The sequence below is a fragment of the Saimiri boliviensis genome, chromosome 3, assembly GCF_048565385.1.
Source record: "Saimiri boliviensis isolate mSaiBol1 chromosome 3, mSaiBol1.pri, whole genome shotgun sequence".
Classification (NCBI taxonomy): domain Eukaryota; kingdom Metazoa; phylum Chordata; class Mammalia; order Primates; family Cebidae; genus Saimiri; species Saimiri boliviensis.
In genome coordinates this window covers 151,034,935-151,047,244 of record NC_133451.1, presented here as the reverse complement: position 1 = coordinate 151,047,244, position 12,310 = coordinate 151,034,935, and the positions used below count along the sequence as shown (strand labels likewise).

General features: G+C 36.9%; 1 protein-coding gene across 1 annotated transcript in view; it reads right to left on the bottom strand.

The window, feature by feature from the left end:
* The window catches only part of SLC7A11 (solute carrier family 7 member 11), a 72,289-nt gene that overhangs the window by 12,503 nt on the left and 47,476 nt on the right, over positions 1-12,310 (bottom strand). Inside the window, exons 7-8 of the mRNA XM_003943054.4 lie at positions 2,723-2,846; positions 810-913 (exon numbers count right to left, since the gene is read on the bottom strand). Coding sequence (XP_003943103.1) covers positions 810-913; positions 2,723-2,846 — 228 coding nt within the window. The remainder of the gene's footprint in view (positions 1-809; positions 914-2,722; positions 2,847-12,310) is intronic.

The window sequence follows — 12,310 nt, the reverse complement described above, 5'->3', positions numbered from 1 at the left end:
CTGATGGGAGAGAAATGTGGGTGGAGTTGACTGCATGATTGATCATTTCAAAGGGAAAATCCAGAAATCCCAGAGAAAACTTGCATATTTTTCATACCAAGTGGTTCGGCATTTCTTAGGTGATTGCCTATGTTTCACTTTTCAAATAAGGTGGAGAAACATCATAGGAAATCTAAATTTGAATTTTACAAAATCTGCCAACATTATATTATTCTTTGAAGAGAAAAAATAGCAATATCTGACTGGGCATAGCTCTCTCTACATATAACCCGCTGACGGGGAATTTAGTTCTAGAGTCATAGTGTTGTATGTGTGTCGTGAATCCAATTCAACAAACACACGCATATGCACATCCACAGGCACACATGCACGAGCAGCATTCACGTTTATCTGATTGGGTTTTAATCTTACATTAAAACAAAAAGAATTTTGCGTCAAACTAAACAAAGGAAATACAGATGGTGGGGTGTTGATTTCTGATGTCTCTTACTTTACTTTTTTCCTGGCATCTTCAGAGAAACAGAAAATTATGTCACCAGAAATAAAATGCCGTTGTTAGACTCTGTGGAAACACTATTTTTTAAAAAGCCACATGTCCGTCTTCCAAAAAAGCTATTAATAGGCAAGCAGTGCCCTCTAGTGGACAGAATAAAACGTGCTGTTGATACTTAACACCAACATTCAATCTTGCATGTTCCTTTAAAAACAACAGGTTTGGAGGCACTATTTCTTTTCTTTTTAAAGTTACCCTTATCACATCCAATCTCAAAAACAGAAATGTGTTTCTGGAAATACATGAACTCACTCACCTGGAGACAGCAAACACACCACCATTCATGGAGCCAAAGCAGGAGAGGGCAACAAAGATCGGAACTGCTAATGAGAAATTTCCCAGTAGCCGCTCAGAAAAGGTCTAGTGAAAGAAAGAATGAAGCAAATTAATGCTTTGCCAGAAAGTGGAATAAAATGAAACAATTTAGGCTAAACTTGCTCTATGACTTTCTATTAGCCTGGTGATACTCGGATGTTTTATAATTTTTCTCTTTGGTTAGGGTTAGACTAACTCCGTAGACAATAATCAAAAGCAAGGACCACAGCATTGCCTGTTGCAAAACCACAGGCAAAGGTCTAAGCAAGCACCTTCTTTCTACTTTCAAAAAGCAATGATCCATTTATTGCATCTTTATCAACTATGATGTGTATTGTCTCTGACTCTGGCAAGTGATAAAAGCTCAAATCAGAAATTCGACTTCTGGAGATAGAAATCTTTCTGTATAATAACTTCTCTTTAGCCTGGAAAACCATATTTTCCAGTGAAGTACATGGAGAAGTATTACAGATACATGTTTCATGTGCCAATCCCATGATTAGGAGGTAAATAAGATAATTAATGACAATAATTTCTATCATATACATGATTAGCTCTGAAAATATTTTTCCCAGAAAATCACACTAGCTAAACCTCTGTTTATAAACTCACTCCCTCCCCGTTATGTATCTGTCAATTTCTTTTGTGGTTTCCTATAAAAAGGCTAGAAAAAAAGTCCAACAAGCCACAGAAACTTAAAAGATAAACACAACTTCTAAAATGTCATTTTATGCCATGATAAGAGCAATATTGCAAATTTCCATGAACGATGTATTTTCAAAAAAAAAAAAATGTGTTGGATTCATTAGTTGTCCTTGAAGCAGCTGGCGCTATGTAATTAGTGGGCTACATCATGCCCAAAGAGTAAGTGCTGCCCTTTGTGTTGAAAGATGAGATGACTGACCTGATTTCAATAAGCTTTGTACATTTGATTGTCTGGTAGGACTTAGAGCAGTGGTCAAAGTCTTTTTCAATACTGTGAACTCATATACAGGTTCAAATGACATGAGATAATTTATTCTCTGTAGATGCTGCTGATATGAGGTAATACCAACTATTTTAAAAGGATCTGGTGTCAAGTAATGGGTCCTTAATTTTTCACCCTTCATTGTTATGAGGTCAAGAGTGAATGGTCTCTGACTAGCTAAGTTTTATGCAAAATAAAAGTATGTGTCACAGAGTAACAGTCTTATGATCTTTGGGGATAAAGATGGTCCCGGTATCAAATAAATTTTAGAAAATACTATAAAATTATAAAATACTCCACATCTTAAGGAGTTAGAACCCATGTTGGTATCTTTAATATTCTGAGAAGTATTATAACAACAACATCTGTTGAACTTTGAGTAACCCAGTATTTCCTAAATTTATTAATATCCCAGGACTAGTATTCAAAACGATATACTAAGAAAACTAAATTTATATGGTCCACATCAAAATTCTTAAGTGACACTTGGGGCAAGGATTTTGAGTTTGCATTTGAAAAGTTCACAAACAGGAAAGTGTACAGAATAAATTATAATTTGCATACAAAAATGTATTTATTTAGATTCAATAACGGTCCACCGGGAGAATAATGCCTTCTATTCAACAAGCCTCGGCAGATTTTCAAGCATGTACGTGTAAAATTGTTTAATGAGAAATTGGAAATAATGGGAAATCATATAGGAATTTAGATGTATCGGTTAAATAGAATATGCTAAGGTATGCTGTAAATTTTTTAAATATTAATTATTATTCAGGTCAAGAAAGATTACTGAATTTCAAAACACTTTCTGCTACAGGGAACTACTATAAAATTGCATCAACTCATTAACCTAAATTCCACTTGGCATTTTCCCAGTTTGGACTTACCACTGCCACTGCATTTGAAAGCAACAACTCCTCAGCATTAATGGTCGTAAAGTAGGCCACATTTGTCAGCACATAGCCAATGGTGACAATGACCATGGATATACATATTGCAAGGGGAATGGTTCTGAAATGCACAAAGGAATCACTTATTCGTTGTCTTATGTTAGTCATTCTCTGATACTGAAGAAAATAGCCTAATTCAAATGAAGAATATAATAGTATCTCCAATAATTATAGGCTCTGCTGGGTATGTATACACATTTCATCAGGGCAAAGAACCACATATTCCTTTTGCAACTTAATAAGGTCCATGGGGGCAGATACTTCATCTGTCTATTGCTATACCCCAGAACATATGGATTTAATCTCATTCAGGTACTCCATAAATGCTACAGCAGTGTTTCTCAAACTTGAGATGCATCCGAATCACCGGTAGGGCTTGTTAAAACACAGACTGCTGAGCTCCACTCCACAGTTTCTAATTCAGTAGGATCTGCATTCCTCATACAGTCCTAGGTGATTCTGAGGCTGCTGATCAGACCACACTTTAAGAACCACTGTCCTATAAACATTTCTAATACTAATTCACTGCCTCGACACCTTTCTAACACTAGTCCTTAAAAACATTTTTCACATTCAATGTTTTTCCCATCAGTAGCTTCCCTTACTACCAAATAAATGCACGCTTTCGGAAGCATGATAGTGGGATACATCTACCTTTCTGAATGTGGCAATATTTTTGTATATAACAAAAGAAAGCACAGAAGTGTTCATAATGATGACTTTGCACTGCCCTGCTGTAAGTTCAAAGGAAGCTCAAGATTGTGAGTATCTAATAATGCAACAGCGCAGATAATCCCATGAAATTAGAGGTGACGTGCTGTGAAGTACCGACGACCGGACAGTGCTGACACAATGTGGCATCAAAAAGTCCCCGACACAAACGCAGTATTATGTCTTCATTTAATGCACTGGGAAAGCCGGGAAGTTACTGACCCTAATAATTTGATTCCATGTTACCAATACACATTACTTGCTTAACATAATCGCCTCTTCAGACTCTTTCCAGTTCAGGCAACTTAAACCTTCAACTGCCCGCACAAAGGCTGATCGTTTTTCAGCCATAGTGCTTATCAGCCCTCATGGAGCCTTCACCCTGCTGGATGCCACTAATGAAGACCTCAGTAGAATTTCTTCCAAGATGAAAATGCAGCTCAGAATCAGGAGCAGGAGGGTGGCGGGAGAAGGCACAGGCTGCCTCACTACCCCAGCTGGGTGTGTTAGCACACTAAGTCCCAGCACATTATTCGGAACAGCGATATCCCCTGTTGAAAACATGCGAACCTCGCCAGTCAGCAACTGTCATTCATTATACTGCTTGGAGCCTGACACTTCCCCGGATTCCCAAAGCCTTCAGCCTTGATGGGGAAACACGTTGACCTCTAAATCCTGACATCCTAATATAAAAGTAGCAGATGGTCCCCTTCCCCAGCGTGAAGAGGGTCCTGTGGAATTTTCTGTTAACACCATAACATGGATTGCTAGTTATGATTGATAAATCCTAAATTTAAGTAAAGGAAATCACTCAGCCAATCAAATATTAAAGGATGAATGGCATAAAGCAAATTAAAGATGAGTTCTGTTTCTTTGTAAGAAGGGCTATTGTAAATGCAAAAGGGTAAGAAGGAGAACATGAAGGTGTATACACAGCTTTTCAACCACTCACTGTATTATTTTGACCTTGAATCCTTTCAGCTCTTATAACATCCTCATACGGGAGTAAATATTTTCTATGGAGGGAGGGGAAGAGAAGAAAAGAAGAAGAGAAAAAGCTCTGTTTTTTTGCAAGCATATGATTAAGGTATATAAAAGTTCCATTACTAAATAATGAAGTGACATGATTAATTGCAGTGATAGTACTGTCACATCACACGACGCTGCAAAACAGCAGAAAGAAAGAAGTCTGACATTTGGGACTGTGGCTCTCCCAGCACAGAATTTATCTTCCCAGTCCAGCTCCTCCAAGTCAGCCTCTGCCTATTCCCTGCCTAGATACTACAGTCTCTCAGAGGGCTGTTTCCTAAATTGATCTAAGCAGAAGGGATCCTGGAAAATCTAACCTTCTAGGTTGGTTTCCCTTCATTCTGTTTGTTAATAACAAAAACAACAGGAGCAGCTGCTACCATTGGGCTGCAGTGTGCCTGACAGGCACTTTACAGATGTGTCTCATTTTGTCCTTAGAAAATCCTGTGTTAGGAACCACTTCTGTATGAGAAAATAAAGTCTTCAAGAGATTAAATAACCATTTAAAGATGCACAACTGGTAAGTGGAAGCCCCAGAATTCAGGTGCATATACACCCTACATTGAAATTTGGGCATTTTGACCACCAAAGTGTATTCACTTTCAAGCATGTGAGTCCCTCAACTCCAGCACTTTTAAGGACAATCATAGTTATTTAATAAAACGTTTATTAGAGCTCTTATCAAGCTAGTATTTCTCATGTATTCCTTGACGCTACAGTTTCCTCTATTATAAAGAAGGGGACAAACTTATTTCATGATTTTTATCGCTTTTCCATGTAACATGAACTGTAATGTTAAGTGAATGTTTTCAAATAATTTCACTGTTTAGAAAACAGAATTTTAGAGTTACATATTGTTTAAAATAAAACGGAAGCTCACAATAAATTTCCCTAAAAATCATTTTTTATACAAAAGGAGGGAAGGTAAGCATGCATCAGATAAGAAGAAACAGACTAACAATTTTACTATCAGCCAAATATACTATACAGATATTAGTGGGAAAAATAACAGCTTAAAATATAAACCAAATGGAAAGCGTCTAATCTTGCTGCAATGCACAGCATGTCCAGTAATTTCTCTATAATTATTCTTTAAAGACTTTTTTTTTTTTTTTTTGAGATGGAGTCTCACTCTGTCACCCAGGCTGAAGTGAAGTGACACAATCTCAGCTCATTGCTACCATAGCCTCCCAAGTTCAAGCAACTCTCCTGCTTCAGCCTCCTGGTAGCTGGAATGACAGGCACCCATCACCACATTCAGCTAAGAATTTTTTTTTATTTTTAGCAGGGACAGGGTTTTATCATGTTGGCCAGGCTGGTCTTGAATTCCTGACCTCAAGTTATCCTCCCACCTCAGCCTCCCAAAGTGCTGGGATTACAGGCGTAAGCCACCATGCTCAGCTGATAATTAGATGGAATTAGGCAATGGCAAGTTGGATGGGGTATGGAGAAATAGCCACTAGCTTCCATTCTTAGGTTCCATTTCACTTTGACAGAGGGAAGGGGCTGGGGAGGCTCTCTTGGCTATCTTGACATAAACTGCCATTTTTGATAGAGAAGAGCACTTTACTCCTTCAGAAGGGCTTGCCCCCCAGACAGTTAACTCTGGGTTTCAAGTATCAAAGTGTAAGAGCAACTGGGTGAGCTGATAAAAGCTATTAGGCCATGCCAGAGCAATCTTTCCAGAGGCTTTAGATGCAGAGAGCAGATAGCATTGCTAGTAACCCAAGATTAAGGCAAATGGCACTTGATAATGAAAGGAATTAGAGAAAGGAACAAGTCGGCCATGGATATTTCAAAGCTTCTGTGTTCTTCTGAGGTATCTACCAATCTCAAATGCAACAAAAGTATTGTTTTTAAGCTGAGTAAAAAGGGCCTACTCTTAATAAAATTACCTTCTATTCTTTCTTAAATGTTAGTACATGTTTGTTATGACTAATAAAAACCACTTATAAGAGTGACTTAATCCTAAGAGCTTTTTGTCATATATGCTCTTTTCAATTAACAGGCGTTTAAGTATGTGAGAGTCTAATATTTTTATTAGTTGCAAATGGTCTTCAGTCAAAAAGGTCTTGGATAGTCTTCTTTCTTATAGGCTTATTTTAAATTGGCACTTATAACTAGTCTATGTCACACATATTTGCTTTATTTGAAATTACTAAATGGAAGTCTCCAAAACATGTACTTAGAAGTACTTTTGCTCTGAATGATAGGCCTCCCCAGAAATGAAAATGGCCCTATACTTAACGTTTGTATAATCTACAAAGCACTGAATGGGCAAATACATCTTATTTTATTTTTAAATACATGCATGTCACTTTAAATCATTTGTGGAATGAGAAAGAGCATGAGCAAACAAACTTTGCAACAACCCATGGAAGTAGGAAGTAATAGCCACGATTTTAAACAAGAGAACCAAAACTCAGAGAGGTTAAGTGACATAACCAAGGTCACAACAGCAGCAAGTGGGAGGGTTGGAACCTGAATCCACGTCTTCTGGCTCTAAGTTCTACACACATGGTGTATCTTGTCATGAGGTCATGGCTGCTTTGTGCCTGCTTTAACTCTAGGGACAAGGTCCCCAGGAACTTTGCATGCTGACAAACATGTACTATATTTTATATAAATGAGGCAAATATTAGAAGACTAATTGTCAAGGTGTGACACATTTTAAGCCAAGTATCTTTTTCTACACGCCTAATAGTAGAAATAGCAGAAAAAAACATTCATGCCAAAAATAAACTTGTAAATAATGCAGAATAAGGTACATTTTTAAAAGCGTGCTTTGTGACTCTATCATGGAGCATCAGAAATGACTACCGTTTCCAGTGCATCATGTTCGCTAAAAGTAAAAACGAAAATGAGTAAACCTAACTTGATTCTCCAGAAAAGTCAAGGAAACCTGAAGGCTAGAAGGATTTCTGACATTCAGACCACATGAGTTATCTAAATTACATGAATAATTCTCTAATCACCGGAATTTAGGATATTTCAAGATGATTTTACAACACAAATAAAATCTTCTGAGATTTGTGCAAGTCCAAATAGATCATATACAATCCCCTGTGTTGGATACATACAATCAATGGAGGCCACAGAACTCATGGATCCTGGGGCACCTGGCATTGTCTTTGCGCTGTAGAACTGGGCATGATGATAGGCAGTTCTGTTAAAACCTACTCTTGTGTGTTCTGGAGAGAAATGCTTGATGCCTCACATTTCTATTTAAAAATTCTTAATATTTTAACAAACGTACTTGGCATTCAGAAACAAAAAAAAATGAAAAAGAACAAAAAATGACAAATAATATGTAAGGTACAAAAAATAAAGGGAAAATGGGAACTATTTCTTTATATGCAATTGAAATGGAACTAATTTATCTCAACGTATTTATAATTATGTTAATACCATTTGATTCAAAGTATTTATTTTCGAATCATACTTGTTTCACATTTTCCTTACTGTGACCCTGCAAAGACCTTGAAAGCTATTCTGTAGGATTCATCCAGAAATGACTCAAACATCTCTCACTTCTCTCTTTTTGACCCACCAATTTACTTTTTTACAGAAGTACTCTATTTATTACCGCAGCTGTTAATTTTATTCTATCCTTCAAACTTCAGTCATGTGTTGCAGACGAAAAAAAAAAAGTCAATGAGTACATTTCAAAGAAAAGCTATCTGTATTTTTCATTCACATGAGTTTTTTCCCATACATTTTGACATACTTTCCTTGAATCTTGCTCACACTAAACTCTCCAGAGACCCCCTAGACATGGAACTGTCCTATCTGCCTCTCTGATTTCTGACATTTCTAGCAGGGATTGAATTACAAGTAAGTGTTCGAGAAAACAAATAGTTTTCCAGACATGAAAAAAATTGGACTAGTCAGAAGAATGTACATTTCTTTGTGTGTCTGCAGTGATTTTGCATCATTGTCATGTTGTGTTATGGCTGTAACTTTAGTTTTCTACTGAGTGGGAATTGGGCTATTAAAAACATGATAAAAAAAAGTGTATTTGAAGAGACGTGGCACATAGTTGCAGGAAAGGCATAGGTGGTCAGTGAAAAAAATATAGCAAGAGAAAGAAAACATTCAATAAGCCTATTTATGAACATTTTTTAAAGGTCTGTGGTTCATGTTCATCCTTAATGACGATTCTGGGCCAAGGCTGAACAAAGTGATGAGCTGAGCACGTTGTTACATAACTGTACACAGTGATCCCACTGATTTCCAGCATCAAACACCTGCCCTCTGCTTCTTACCCAACCACAGCAAGGCTATGGGTGTTTTCACTGAGACATTTTACATTTCAATACCTCTGATGTCTTATCTAAATCTCACCATTCTCCATTGTCCACAGATGAAGAACTCCATAAAAGAAGAAAAGACAGAGAGACCTGTAGGGAGATGTAAGAAACGAACAAAGATGAAAAGCCTGCAGGGCTAAAGGAAGCTCGTAGGAAATGTGCAGAGATGCATAAAGGAAGGAGAAAAGCGCAGCAAAGCAACATAGAAAAATGGCCAAAAGGGTCACTCTTGGCCACCACCACGTAGAAAAATGAACGAAATGGAAACTCACAACTCAGAAATACAAAATAATAAGCAATCAGAAACATAAATATATGCAGTTTTAACCATTCATTACTTTATTTTTTATTCTACTATGAGAATAAATTCATGACTGAATAAAATTATTCAGCAAATGTGGCTTGAGAGTAAATTTTCATTTGCGTGCATTTCATACACACAAAAAATCTGCATAGTCTGCATCTCATTTTTTCTCATTATCTAAAGATTTAGTGTGTCTTCCAGATATATTACAGTTATCCGTATTTATCATGGATAAACACAAACATATTTGTCGGCAAGTTCTAGTGTACAAAAACAAAATTGGCTTTAAATATAACACTAGCAACTAAATAACTAAGAAGATAAAATATTTTAATAGTAATAAATTCTACGCTGATGTTCAATTATTACATCTCTTAGTTTGTTTTTAAATTGTTAATAAAACTAATTATTTTCCTCAGGATTTGCACTACAGAACACTAAGATAATGCGAAATTTCAGTGAGCCCTTTTTATAATCGTGTTTCTGAGATTCATATTTACAGCTCAGACAACTAACTACTCACCAAAAGTTTGTTTTCTCTTTCCAAAGTATACGTTTTTTATGAGACGCAGCTACCAAAACAGACACCACATTTCCCAGCCTCTCTTGTGTCTAGGAGGGGAAAGTGACTCATTCTTGCAAACAGAATGTGAGTAGATGGGTTCATTGAGACCAAGGTGGTTAAGTGGGTCACCTTGTGACATCCTTTTCCTGAGTGAGCCAGTTGCAAAAGACCTAGAGCATGACAAAGCCACATGATGAAAAGAATATGGGTCACAGAATAAACGTGTGAAAGACAGCCTACTGGTAGCCAGGGACACCAACAATGGACTATTACATAATTTTTAAAAATAAACTTTTGATTGTTTAAAGCCATTGAAATTTTGTGTCTTGTCTGTTGTAACAGCTAGCATTATTCTAACTAATGAAAGAATGAAGGACCTCATTACATCAAGACTTTTTTGTAGCTTTTAGTTAATTAGTCTATACAAGACTTAGAATGGGTCCTCATTAAATTTTATTTTATAGTATGTTATTTGTTTTATAAGAGACAAGTATATGATACAGAATTATTAAAATGGTGTTCTAAGTTACAATATCAAATAAAAACTGATTTTCATCTTTAAAAGCTAGGAGAAATAAGTATTAATTATTATTCACACGTCTCCAAAACAGAGAGAAGATAGACCCCACTATTTGCTATTTTGAAATTTTAAAATATCTTGCACTTCTGAAAATTGCCACTCATCCAACAAAGAACAAAGTCCAAATGTCCCTTGTTTTGCCTAAGGACACATAATAAGACAAGCAACATTAAGTAAATACACTCTTATGAAGTATATTTTAAGAACAAGCTATATCTTAAGATATACTTCCAAAGTATATCTTAAGAACAAGTATATCTTAAGATATACTTATAAAATATATCTTAAGAACAAGGCGACAGAAAATAAATACATACACTTTAGCACGGTAAATGGGAATGAGAGTCAAAATTCCCTTAGACAGTAAATACATGTCTTGGAACTGGCAGCACTCACACTATACACACGTAAACCAGGTCCCATCACAATTCTGCTGCACAATAAACATGGAGACATGCAATCGTGGCAAATGTACTACTGCTTCCACCACCCAGAATTGCCTCCAATATTTCTGACCAACAATGGCAGGTCCAACTAATATTGATCATTTTGATATCTGGTGGTCAACTAAACAACTGGCTTTCAAACAGGGTGCTCTGGGAAATCGAACAGAAGATGAGCGAGGGATTATAGACTACCCTGTTTTCACTCATTTCAACCACACCAATCCTCTTTTACTAGTTTTATGTGTTGACATTCTATCAAAGAAAGATGTGCTCCAGTAGTTGAAGTAGGTTTAAAATCACTGTTTTAGATGCTCCAAGTCATGTCTTGACATCACTTTGTACTCCAATGCTGGCTTCTTAACGTATAGTTTAAAATAATATGAATTGAGCTGGGTGTGGTGGCTCATGCCTGTAATCCCAACACTTTGGGAGGCTGAAGCGGGCAGATCACCTGAGGTCAGGAGTTTCAAACCAGCCTGGCCAACATGGTGAAACTCCATCTCTACCAAAAATACAAAAATTAGCCAGGCGTGGTAATGGCACCTGTAATCCCAGCTACTTGGGAGGCTGAATGAAGCAAGAGAATCACTTGAACCTGGGAGGCCGAGCTTGCAGTGAGCCAAGACCGCGCCACTGCACTCCAGCCTGGGCAACAAGAGTGAGACTTTGTCTCCAAAAAATAAAATTCATAAAATAAAATATATATGAATTGGTTTTATAAAATGCCTATATATGAATGGTTATATAGGTATGTATGTACACATTTGACTCTAAAACAGAAAACAATTTTTCACTGCAAATCTCTATTCATACTTTTAGAGTAAGTAAGGGAAAAAATAGTTTTGGCAAATGAAGCTAATGTTAGTAGGAAAAGTATAAAGTTGACAGGGAAGCCAATAGCAATGGCCTGGCTTTAGTCAAAGTGGTAAATCCACATGCCAAGGCCACAGAGGACATGACATAGCAGCTTAATGGAGCAGAGGGAAAGGTGGGAAAGAGAAAAAAACAGTTGATGGGCTAAGCACCCTGCCAGTTCAGAGAGATAATATGTCATTGTCAAGAAACTGGTGATGAAGACTCCTGGTTGGAACAGTTGACAGCCTCCTGAAAAGGTCACAAAGGCTCTCAGAATGGCAAAACCTCCTGTAGCCCTCTCTCTCCTCTCCTCAGGCCGTCCATTTATAAAGATTCATATTCCCTGCAGAAATGGAAATGTTGTGTTCTTTTATCTTTTAGCTCAAAAGTTAAAACTTTTGAAAAATAAGCTTTTGTGCATTCATTTTATATTTACTAATGCCTTTTCTTAGACTACAAAGATTCATGTCCCTCTCTCTAGGGACATTTTTCTCAAGTCAAGTACCACTATCTAATGGTTCAGGGACTCTCTGCCCAAGGGAAACAAAAGCAGTTCATACAATTGTCCATCTCTTAATTTCCCTTTTCTTCCATCATTTCTCTCAGCTTTATGCTCTACATTCCTACAACCAAGAAAAATGTCTATATACACCATTCCAGACGTAAACTATCTTTTGGCAATATCTTTTCTCTGGAAGTCTGTCTCTGATATTTGTTTTCACTTG